This window comes from Apis cerana, linkage group LG6 (assembly GCF_029169275.1).
Source record: "Apis cerana isolate GH-2021 linkage group LG6, AcerK_1.0, whole genome shotgun sequence".
Lineage (NCBI taxonomy): Eukaryota > Metazoa > Arthropoda > Insecta > Hymenoptera > Apidae > Apis > Apis cerana.
The window spans coordinates 3,102,726-3,115,907 of NC_083857.1; the positions used below are offsets into that span (position 1 = coordinate 3,102,726).

A 13,182-nucleotide genomic window follows, 5' to 3' on the forward strand; every position below is an offset into this window, starting at 1 on the left:
TTTGTCTTCGATCATTTCCAATCTTCAATCCATTCAATTTACAAATTTTCAATTATCAATTTCCATTTCCAGGTCGAATCCAGTGGAATCCCGACTCACAGTGACAGCAGTGCCCCTCGTGAACCAAGGTACCTGCAGCTCGGCGATTCCTGTTACGAGCCCGTGTTCAGAGGATGCTCTGCGCCAAACAGCATGACCCAGGGGGTAGAGACGTGTCAGGTGGATGGAGTGGAGAATACGTGGCAGCCTAGAACTATGTAGGTCCAAAGGAAGAGACGTCTAGAGGTTGGGGTAGTTGCGTGGATTCGCGAGCCGCGACAACCCTGCGATACTTAAGCATCTTGAAGAGCGGGCGTCTGTTGAGAAGAGATCCTTCGTCGACTTTCTCGTGCGCGACGCCACTCGACATCTGTGTCTGTGTCATCGATGACGTGCTTCTACACTCCTATGTGTGTATATGCGTCTGTATATGCGCGCGCGTGTGTATGTATGTATGTATATACATGTGCATGAATGTGAAAGCATCGCAGTGTCCAGGCACAACCGTTTCAGGGGAACAATACCCGGACTCGAGTCCCCGAAAACGCGGCGCCAAACGCTTTGTGCGTATGGCATGTAAATGAGGAAGTTCCGCGAGTTGAAGGCTGGTTTGGCAGATCGGCCGGTAAGGAAGACTGGATGACTCTGTTTTGGCGATCATTGTTTGCTGTGCAATTAGGGGATCGAACAGGTAAGCGGCATGACTGATCGAGTGGATGCTTTAGGGAAACTTGGGCTAATTGTTTGTGGTGAATAGGATATTTTTTTCCTTTTTTGTTCAGCGAGTTGTACCCAAGTTTATTTACTTACCGACGATAAAAGATGTGTGGAATGATGGGGAATTCATATATTCAGAGAGGTTTTCAAGTTCTGACAATGAGTTTGGATAGTCTCGTAGTCTTCCTTTTTTAATATATTATAATATGTATGTTGGAATTCAGATGTAAGTAATATTTACATATATACATATATATTATATACCATAAGTCATAGATTTTTGATCGTGTTTATTTCACGATTAAAAATGATGGAAATAAAATCTGATGTAAAGGATTATTTGTTAAATCTTTTTCAAAATCACTTCGCTTATATTAGATTGCATATTCACGAAATTATCATGAATATAAGTTTAACTTTTTTTTTGTTAAAAGATCACTTTACTTATCGTATATTCATATTAGATTGCATTCGTTTCATCAAATTATCATAAAAATGAAACTCTACGAATAATGTTACGAATATAGGTGGCACAATAGAAGCTTAATTTTATTCTCCGATTTATATTTCATACATATTCGTTCAATATCGAAACATTGAAATTTCTTGAACATTTTCATTACGGGATTATTTATCGCTCATTAACATGTATTTGTTCGAGGCGTTTGATCCTTCTGATTCGATTTCGTTTTGCCAAAAAATTCTCCCTCTTCATTTTCAACACTTTTCTGACGATGCATCGGGTAAATAAGCAAATTTCAATTGCCACACACTGTACGCAGAAACGGTACAAAAGTAAATTGATGTCTCATTATTGCGATTCTGATTGCCTTTTGCCGCGCTTCTACGCTCGTATAATTAAGCGGCAATTCGACGTCCTGTCAAGGCATTATACGGGACTAATTTAAGCGTCGATTGAATCAAGCCGTTTGATTAATGTGAAACGCACTCGATTTTAACGAGGTTTGAACCGAGCTTAAAGATAATGTTGGACAGATAAATCCCGGGATCGCTTTTCAACAATTCGGATGATAGAATTCGAAAAGGTCGGATAATCCGGATGATTGAGATTGGAAATTTGTAGAATTGCTAATTGGCGGGTGAAATGGCAAATACACTGTATGCATAAGCTGTAAGATAAATAATTTTAGGAATTAGTTTGGGATTCATGGTTTTGAAAATCTTTGAAGCGTGTGTGGGCTTAATACAGATGCCATGTTCTATTTCATCATATTAGCATTATCAATATTCGTTTTTTTTTTCAATTATGATAATCAAGAGAAAATAAATTATTCTTATTATTATGTTATTTATATTACAAAAACACAAATTGTGTTAAAAATTATTAGAACATATTTAATTATCTCCTATTTCTCTTTCTCTGATATATTCTATAAAAAAAAATATTGGATGATCAAATATGAATCAAAGAATTATTAATTTAGAATAAATAAATAAATAAATATAATTAAATATTTCCTACATAAAAATTTTCATTTAATAATTCTTATAAGAGATGCATTTACTTTTATATATTAAAAATATAACTTTTTTGATTTTATTTAATTTCAAAATCAAAGAAATATTTTCAATCAGGTGATGAAATTACATGAAATATCCGGTATATCTATATACTTTTTTATAATATAAAATATATTATAAGAGGATTTGTGGAATATTTCTTTGTCGAAATAGATTATTCTTGACACAGTACGTGTTGAACAGAAACAAGAAATTTATTTCTGAACATTTTGGATAGATGCGCATAATATTTTACAGATGGTAAATCAACAGAAAACGATATCTTGAATGTTTAACATAAAAGATATGTTCTGAAATAGATACGATGTGAACAATTTTTCTAAATCCATCTGTTTCTGAAACATTTCATAAAATATGTTTTCAATCTTTTTTCCTTGAAAACTATTTTTCATCCTTTTTTAGACGAGAATAAATGATTTTCGACAAAAAAGATAATAAAAAAATATACGTAAAATATTTTTTCAAATTTCCAATTTCTAAGATACATTATTATCTCAAGATATACAAAAACATTTTAAAAGTTCTATTTCTAATTTTTGAAGATTCATCAATCAAAAATATTGAAAAATAAAAATTCTTTTCCACTCCTTTCCTTTCCCTCAATTCCTGCAATTCTAAAGGAATTGGCAAAGATTTTCAGGAGTGATATCCCAGTTAAATTAATCGATAAATGCAATCGACGACACAATAAACACGGCCATCAATGCCATTTTATCTGAAATTCATCCCACTTTTTGACAGAATCGTCGCGCTAAGCACAAAAGATGCGTTCGCGTATATAAGCAACGTTTGAATACGGTCGGTTGAATGGAAACTGAACATTATTCACCGAGTATAATAGAAAATTGTCATAAAGTACGAAGATTTCTACACGCTCCATCGTTATAACAATAATAATAAAATTCGTTGGGATCGTACAGAGAGCGATATCTTTCGTTCTCTACTGCCAATCGATTCCATATCATTTTTTTCTTTCTTTTTCTTTTTTTTTCATTTCTCTCTCTCCCTCTCTCTTTCTCTCGTTCTTCACTGCAACGTACAATTTGATCAAGATTGTATAATTTGTCTTGAAAACAGATAGACAATTTTTGAAATATTTGATTTTTTGAACGCGAACACGGTTTAAACGGAGCAAACTAATTGGACTTTTTGATTCGTTTTTCGATGACTGTTTTTTCGTTCGTTTCGTGTTTCAAGTTATTGACGAATGCTGTACGTATAGACGGATGGTAATGACAGATTTTCCAATTCGAAACGATTCAGTATCGCTTTATAAGAGTTAAAGAGCAATTGTTTTATTTTCATTCTTTGGCAATTTTTCGTTTTTTATTTATAACATTTTTTTGTCGTATTATATACTATTCTTGTGTTTATCTTCAAGTAAAATCATTTAACATTTGTTCATCGATAGAATTAATAAAGTTAACACCCGATTAATTGAATTTGTTTCTACAAATATATATTATATGCACATGATATAAAATTCTATTATTCCAGTTATAATCTTCATCATATTATCAGCATTTTTTATCTTATGATACTATTGCTGCATTCTCCATAGAAAAATCTTTCCTCTATAAAAAACAAAAATCTCAATAATCCGATAAACACTTCCGTTAAATGATAATACATGCATAAGTTTCATTTTAATTCACGCTGAATATAATATAATCCTAATAATATATCCAATCCAATAATTAGTTTCTGCTCTGTGAATATTTAAATCGTCGATTGTATCAACGAAACTCAGAAGTGGATAAAGTTATGAAAATGTACACGAGGAGAGACGGATAAACGCGTAGAATGAGCGAGAAAGAGATAGGGGCAGAATACAAGTAATCACTGAAACTGTCAACCCTTGTCTGCTTGCAGGGTGATCCAGGTGCTCCGTTGATGGAAGGACAGACTCTGATTGGCGTTCTATCCTATGGATTAGGGTGTAAAACTATGATACATCCGGGCGTATACACTCGTGTCAGCAGTTACCTAGCGTGGATCTCGGCAAATTCCGGTATCCACTATATATAAGATGATATTCGCGAAACTACAATGTCAACATTGCTTTATCAGAAACACGTGGTATGATCAAAGCCTCTTGTATAATTTAAAGATATGCCGGGCGAGGGGCGTGAGATGAAATTTTTTCTTGTTTCCATATCGTTATTGTAAATCTAAAATTGAGATTGACTAAACTCTTTTTCCTTAACTGCAATATTCATCACTATACATTTGCATTATGGAATCAGAAAATATCTGAGGAAAATAGTGATTAAAAATTGTATTTCTTTTTTAATAATAATTTTAATATTAAAAACGAAGAAATAAAAATTATTCTATCTGCATTGCATTATCACTGTGAGACAAGGATTTATTAAAAATTTTTTATTATCCATACTTACTTTTTTCTATTTGCTATATAATAAAAAGTGATATTGTTTTCAATCATTTTGATAAAATAAACAAAAAAAAATGGCAATTGAATTTTGAAATAAAAATTAACTTTACTTTTGATCTCAGATACACAAATGTCAAAGCATTGTCATTTATAAATGTGACCGTTACAAAAGAGTTTCGTGAAAATATATAACTACATTTGTAACTACATTTCGTTTCCTCTTTCTTCATGAATGATTCTTTTCCTATCCCCATTTTGTACAAATGTACGATTTCATTTTATTGAACGGAATACAAGTTTCCAAGTTGCCAGTAAAAGGGGAAATTTTGAGAAATTTCTGCATCTTTCATGCATTTTCGTTTCATTGAGCCCGAGAATATATCAGCACGCTTGTTGCAATAGAAGAGGAATAATTTCGTTCGAATTTTAAGCGAAATGTGGTATCTACTTTTTTTTTTTTTCGAAAGTGCAATAAATTCCCGACATCTGTTACACGAGCTATTTATAAATCGCGAATTAAAGCTGGGAAATATCTATCGATCGTCGAGCAAACTAATTAGCGGTTTTCATCGAGTACCTTGTAACGAACACCAAAGTTCCATAAAACGGAGAAATGGTCCAGCTGTTCGTTGTTTTCACGTCCTAACAACTCGTTCATTATCAAACTGATGGTATTTTCATGCTGAAAGTATGCACGGTCAAAACAGAGGATACTTTCAATAAGAGACAACCGATTCAATTATAGATCAATATATGTTCTTCAGATTATTTTAAATAAAGAGATTGCTTTGATAATTTTTACTTTAATGATGAAAATAAATTGCTTTGAAAGTCTTACTTTCAAATATACGAGACAAATATAAAAGAATCATTATTAATATATATTTTATTCTCTATCTCAAGATCTTAAAATTTTTCTCAAGATCTTTCTTTCTCGAAAGGGAATTTCAAACATTCGAAGATCATAACAGTATTATTCTTTCGAAAAACTCATACAAATCAAGTCGTATTAACGATTATAACGTAAAAATATGAAGAGAGTTTAAGTAATTGATACTTACGATGCTTGACAATTGACCGAGTGAAAAGTCGAGTAATTTGTAATATAATTACGGTGCAAAAATATAATATAATATTTCAATGTGTCGAGGTCACATCCCACCATAGCGAAAAACCAACCACGATCCCGGGGGTTTTTCGTGAAACCCGAGCAACTCTCTTCGCAAACAAAGAAGATGACGAGAGTAAAGTAACGAGGCGAAATGTTTGCAGGAAAAATTTCCGAGTTCGTAGCTGGTTCAATAACGTTTCGTGCTCGCGCATAGGATAAACACAAAACGCTCACAGACCAGTTTTCTCAGTAATCCAACTTCGGAGAACTGTCACACGCGTGTAAACGCCTGGATAAGATGGCCGCGCGCAACCGAACCCCACGAAACAATTCCGATCAGTTTGTCGTGTTGCACCAATGGGCCGCCGCTGTCCCCCTGTGGAAATAATACGATTTTATTCGAGAAGCAAACGATAATTATTTAATGCTATTTTTTTACCGGGGGAAATCCAGTGATATCCAGTTTTGTCTTTCTGTTTAAAATCTCGAATCGTAATTTACATTAACGATTACTTTACTAGAAGGTATCTCTGATCTTGATGATTCATTAATATGGTATCGATATTATCATTTCGAGTTGTAAAAATTATCGTCGGTTATTGAGAAATTATTAACAAAAATTCATTTCTTATTAACAGTTTAATTATTAACAGTTAATTATTAACTTAATGTGTATTTAAATCGGATAATAGTTAAATGAGTTTTTATTTAATCTTTTGAGATTTTAGATGAAATTAAAGTTAAAGAATTAACATAAATTAATTATTATGGAGCAAAAGTTTATTTAATTTATTTAGTTTCATGGTTTGTATTATTAATTTAATCCATCTAAATTGTTTTTGTTAATAATTTTTTAATAAACAACGAGCACTAACTAAATTCTTCGCAATATCATTCAATATGTTGGTCTTGATAACATATTAAAAAATCATCGAAATTGGATGATAATATCTTTTTGTAAATATTTATATCTTTATATTAATTATTTTGATTTAAGGTTATTATAGAATTTTTTATTATTTCTAAAATTCTTGAGAAGTGGAATATTCAAATGATAAAATATGAAGTTGACGTTAATCTAATTGAAGCTGATGTCTCGTTTTAATGATCTCTTCGTTATTTCAGTTCTTTTAATTATCTTTATCAAGGTCGATTAAAATAGAAGCATCTATCTATATATGAGATTCTACATGCTTAACCATACAGTCCTCGAGTTTTTAATAAAATCTTGCTTCTTCTTATTTGTATATTAAAAAATATAAATTCGAATCGAAAATCTTAAATTAAGCTATAAAATTTAAAATTAAATTTGACAATATATAAAAAATTAATCGAAAAAAATTTACTGAATAATTCGATATATAACAATAAAGGTAATATTATACATATATTTATGGCTATTTTACTTTTATAGCTATTCTTTACTTTTTCCTATTGATTTTTTCTTTATCTATTTATTTATTTATCTTTATTATCGACTAAATTTCTTATCTAATTTTATCGAAAATCCAGAAACAAAACATTATCAATCTAATGGTAATATTAAAAAGAAATTAACGTCCCACGTGCCGAGAGAAAATTAACGACACGGTTACCTGACACGCATCCTTGCCACCAACATTCACGTAACCGGCGCAAATCATTCTCGGTGTGATCCTTCTGTTCATGTACAATCGAGAACATTGGACGTTAGAAACGAGTGGTATTTGGACTTTGCGTAATTTTGTCGACAATGGACCGTTGCTTCTCAAAGCTCCCCAACCTGTAACCATCGCTTTGCTACCAGCCATGTAATGATCGGCTATCGGCGCCAATAAAATTGGTTCCACTCGCGAATTGTACACCAATGGCTTTCTTAACTGAAATTGTAATTGGTTGGTTTATGGACAGTGTTAATTTTTGAAAGAGAGATCGATCGTGGAGGCCTAATTTTGTCATGTATTTTAATCACTTTAAATTTATTTCGTCGATGAAATTATTTTTCACAATTAATTGATATTCTCAGCGTTGCTACTTCGTTTAAAGTGATACACTGTGTATTTTTGATTTTTGATAGAGTAACTGCAAAAATTATTTTTTTTATATTAGATTCTATACTTTATTTTTATAGTGTCACTTTTGTAATCATATAAGAGTATTATTAAGTGACACGAATAATTCAATTAATCGCAAATTGAACGTGTTATGGTAAATTCAACGGTATACAAATACTTTTTGTAATCATTATCTTAATTATATAAAAGAAGAAGATGAGAACATTTTAAAAATAATATAAGTATTGAAAAATTATTAAAAGAAAATAAAAGATAAATCAAAAAATGGAATTTCATAAACAACATTTTAAAAAATGCAATCTCATGATCTATCCCTTCGCCAAAATCGATGAAATAATCGCGAGAATAAAAAAATGAAAGATATATTCAGGCAAATAATACTCACTTTAATCAAAGCAATGTCAAAATCCGAGCTTTTTCTCTGATACTTCTCATGAATGATAATTTCTGCCGCGTTGATCACTGTGGCATTGGTGTCGGTGAGGTCGGAAGTACCTACCTTGATCGAAATGGATCGAACAAAGAAGCTGAAATCATCGAAGGAATGCTCATTAACGAGGACCTTGTGCGAGTACTGCTCGAGCACTATGACGAGATCGATGGTGCTTGTTAACGAAATTGAGAACAAAAGAGTGCGTACCTCTGGACACAGTGCGCAGCTGTGACGACCCACAGCTCGCTAATGATAGAGCCACCGCATACGTGACGATTGTGAAATCGAAGGGATACCTATAAATTTTAGCAAGCGTGTATCAATTTTGCGGATGATCGGTCTGGAAATGGCTGTGAAATTCACGATGAAGAAGAGCTCTAATAATATTAATATTTTTCCAATCCTCGACCCTGACGACCAGGAAATTATATCTGTATTTACATTGACATACAATTTACATACAAACTTTGAAAATTCATCTCACATATGTATATTTACTAGATTTTTATTCTTTTATATAAATATTTATAAATGCGCGATATCATATTTCCTGTTAATATTGTTTTCTTTATTATATTATTACCATTATTAGATCAATATAATGACTGCACATGTATAAATAAAATCGTTTAATTTGATATACCAAATCCATTCTTTTGATATACCAAATTTATTCTTTATTTTCACCATCCTAACTGGAATACTTTGTATATAAAATTTAATTTCTCAAGTGATGTGATTAAAAAAAGAAAAAATGTGCAGAAAATGTGTTGAAGAGAGAAATTTAAGATGGATTTGGGATAATGCGAAAAAGAAACGAGAGAAAGAGATTGATAGATCTTTTTCTTTGGCCAAGGAACGTAAACTGAACGGAAACTTTGGTCGATCGTTGTACACGAGAGTACATCGGTTTTTAATGACTTGTTTTGGCGCAAGCCGCGAAAGAAACGTTTCTGCTCGACAGATTTTCACCAATTAATCTTGGCCAATTGTGAAAACGATCATTTAGAATAGTTACCTGGTACGGATGTTCATCGATACTCGCTGGCTGCCCTCCAACAATACGACCCTCATCAACTGGAAGAAAACCAATAGTTGAATTTGCGTTTCCACCTGTATGCTCGTTGAAAAAATTACTAATTAAAGTGTGACGTCATTCGATGAATTTCGACAGAATTTAAGAACCTTTTTTTTAAATCGACAATCAAGGAAGAGAAAATTGCACTCTGATGAAAATATCCAATACTTGACTTGGCTTTAACAAGTCAAAAATTGAGCGAACGAGTATTCAAAAAATAATATTTTAGCGGAAAAATATTAACAGAATTAGTTGTAAATGTAAATAAAAAATTTATTTAACTCAAACGTTATCACAAAATACGATTAAAAAAAAGAATAAATAAAAAAAATTTTTAACGATAAATATTATATTAATATATTATCACGTTGCGATATTTAAAATAATTTATTAATTTTTTCATTCAAAATATTATTTTACTCAAAAATATATATTAAAAATATATCATTTGCTTAAAAAATATATATATATTAGCATCAACAAATTTATTTAAAATATCGAAAAAATTACGGATACTTCTGTTGTACCTCTTTTCACTCTAACTTGTTTTCTAAGTACGAGCAAAAAGAGCATGAACACGCGACAAGTTAAAATTTAATAATATTTTCCGCCTCAAATATTTCAAGCGTTCGAAGTGTACTCGTTGAATTATTTCGCTGTACGGAGACCAATGAGCGAGTACGTACGATCCGTGGTGAAAAAAATTTGCGAGAACGCGAGTGGAACGAGCTGCAACAGTAACAGCGTATACATGACGGGAACTTGGTTAAAGAACTACCTGGCCGCCATCAGGCTCGCCCTTCTTTTATTTCGATATTTGGGTTAATTGTCGTTCGTATCAATTTAACCGAACACGAGAAAAATTTCCGAAAGTCTCGGATTGTCGACCTAGATTCCCCATCGATTACACAAAAGCGGCAAGACTAAAATAAAAATTCAACGCCATTAACATTATTCGTTTCGATACGAACCAATTAAGCGAAATTTCTTAATGGTTCCTTCGAGATCTTTGTAAGAAACAAGAAACGTGTGTCCCATCGACAAGAAACAAAAAGATTTCACGATATTTTAATAGATTAATTGATTATGTTGTAAAATTAATAATTTTTAATGACGAAGTGTGGTGATTTTGTATCACTTTACCATGGCTTCTTTGTTAATTGAAAAAGATGTAAGCTGAGATTAATCTATTTTTTAAAATAGATTATAAAACGATATTAATATCGAAACATTATCGTTCAATATATTTAGAAAATAGAGATTGGAATTTATAAAGAAAGAATGAAATATTAAGAATAATTTTAAAAGTATAATTTTAAATAATTTTCCAAACAAATTTTTTAACGATGAGTTGATAATTGATAATAAACGTAACTGCTTTATTTGAGATACATTTCTAAATCTTAAACATTTTAAAAGTTCTAAGAAATATATAATTATATATCCTATTAAAAGAAAATATTTCTTTACCCAAAATATTAAATTAATTTCGATAGATTTTATTTTCTAAAATTTGATCATTATTTATAAAACGAAATTGCACTTCATTTTTTCTTTATTATACATTCTCAATATAGTTTATGCCTTTTCCAGTTAACATAAATATATATCCATCAAGTCCAACTGACTCTCATGTCACAAGTAACAACAGCAATTCAACTCTCGTTTAAGGATCTTACCTTCTAGAAACTGGTCCGCAGGATTGAAAAGAAAATTCAAATAAATACAAATAACGTATCGAATAATCATTAGGCAAGTTCGACGTGCACGCGATACTGGTGAATCGACAGGTAACGACAGACTGCCGTTGAGAGGATATCGATTGTTCGAGGAGCATAATGCCCATTGCATACCGGATTTAACATGATTCTTACAAATGCGTAACTATAATCGGGAGTAAACTCTCCCTCTGTTGGAATCATGGCCTCTCTTCTCTTCACGAGACGAAGACGCCGATCAACGTTGACACGTACAATGGCGACGCTCATTTCCTTTACGAGTCAGCCACCTGTGCAAAGCTACAAAACCGTTTATACAACGGTACAATGACGAAAGTGCCGAAGCAGTCCAACTCGGCCGTAAAATTAATAATTTTCGATAAAAAACGATCTGTATACTCGAGAAAAGGTGAGAACTTACAGATTGTTCGCTTAAGAACCGTTTTTGATTGAATTCCTTGTCTTACATTCAAATAATCTTGTAATTCGCGGAATAGATTATTTGGTAATAAGAGGCTTACTATCGAGATTTTTTTGGATATAAATTGTTATAAAGTATTACTGAGAAAAATTTCTTCCAAGAAAAATTTTTGTAATTTTAGAGAAAAAAACATTGCGCAATGGATATATATTAAATCTAGGAAAATTGATCTATAATTATATATAATAAATTTTATTGCACAATATCATTTATGTTTATTTTTTAAAAAATATATTGGAGAAAATTTTGTTCATGCGTTCGATATTGTACTTTATATATATATATATTTCATGTTTAATTAAATGCTTGAAGAATATTGAACATTTTCATTTATTATATTAATAATTATGCAAATTAAGTTTCAGAATTTTTATTTAAATTCAACTTGAAATGTCTTCGCAATTCACAATGTGTATATTTTAAATTGAATAAATATATTGTTTTTAATTTACAAATAATTAATTTTTAAATTATAAAATAGTCGTTGAAAATAATTAATGTTACACGATAACGAAGCTTCATATGCATTTATAATTGCTAATAAAAAAGCGTGTTCAATCTGAAAGAATAAATCGTGCAATATGTATTGTATTTTTACATGCATAAACACGTAATGGACGAAATTTGTAAATGTATGTTCCACTTAAACGACATTATTTTCAAAGAGTATCATTGAAATTCAATAACACTCAACATATTTTAAATCAATGTGTTTTCCATGTAATTATAAATATATTTTATGCTTTAAAGGTAAAAGTTTTTTTTTAAAAATTTATTGAATGTTTATATCTTCGAAATAATAAATATTTTTCTTTGTATTGTGAACTTAATGATTTATGTAGATGTACACTGTCTTTCGCACTATTAATCACCACATGCACATAAACATGCTGTATCTAAATTTCATCTCACAATTTGTAATCGATTTCTTTAAATACACCGTCTGAAACTTAATTTACATTATACTTGCAGAACTCATACTTATGCGAAAAATTCTCAACAGATTTTATTCTCAGATTTATTCGCACTCTTAGTCAATCTCAAAACGGTTCACATTATACAAATACTCTTAAACAATCACTCTTAACACAGCGTGAAGCAATCCGTGAGAGTTTTACTCACAAATGACTTGCAATGACTGACAATAATACAGTTTCACAAAAATATTTATAGCGAATTGATTGTTGTGGCGAGTGGTTTTATTACTATTTCCGGTTCAACCGCTATTAAGGTAACATCGTAAGCGCTCATCGATACGGTTCGATGGCATGGAACTTAAAATTATGTACCGCTTCTAAGAAAATGAACAATATCGCAGTTACGTCGATCGGATGGAAAGTAAACTGCTTAATCATAGTATACCGTGATGCAAGAAACATTAATTGTCCCAAGACGTTCGCGAAATAGTTTCTTCGATAATTGATTACCGCTATGGATGTCTTGATATAGTTCATTGACTGATTAATGTTCGTTCAGAGAAAGTGTAACAAATTATTAAAATAAAAAAATAAATATATAAATAATTAGCTAAATAAATGAATAAATAAATAAATAAATATGCATGAACAAAAGAAAGAAATTTTAAAATTTAAAAGAATGTACAAGTCAGAATTA

General features: G+C 31.0%; 1 protein-coding gene across 1 annotated transcript in view; it reads right to left on the minus strand.

The window, feature by feature from the left end:
- LOC107993513 (trypsin-3-like) overlaps nucleotides 1–11,585 on the minus strand; it is a 59,910-nt gene extending 48,325 nt beyond the window's left edge. The window contains 7 exon segments of the mRNA XM_062076018.1: nucleotides 6,043–6,120; nucleotides 6,123–6,180; nucleotides 7,400–7,663; nucleotides 8,244–8,385; nucleotides 8,499–8,587; nucleotides 9,310–9,368; nucleotides 11,049–11,585. Coding sequence (XP_061932002.1) covers nucleotides 6,043–6,120; nucleotides 6,123–6,180; nucleotides 7,400–7,663; nucleotides 8,244–8,385; nucleotides 8,499–8,587; nucleotides 9,310–9,368; nucleotides 11,049–11,220 — 862 coding nt within the window. The 5' untranslated portion in view covers nucleotides 11,221–11,585.
- Between the last annotated feature and the right edge of the window lie 1,597 nt (nucleotides 11,586–13,182).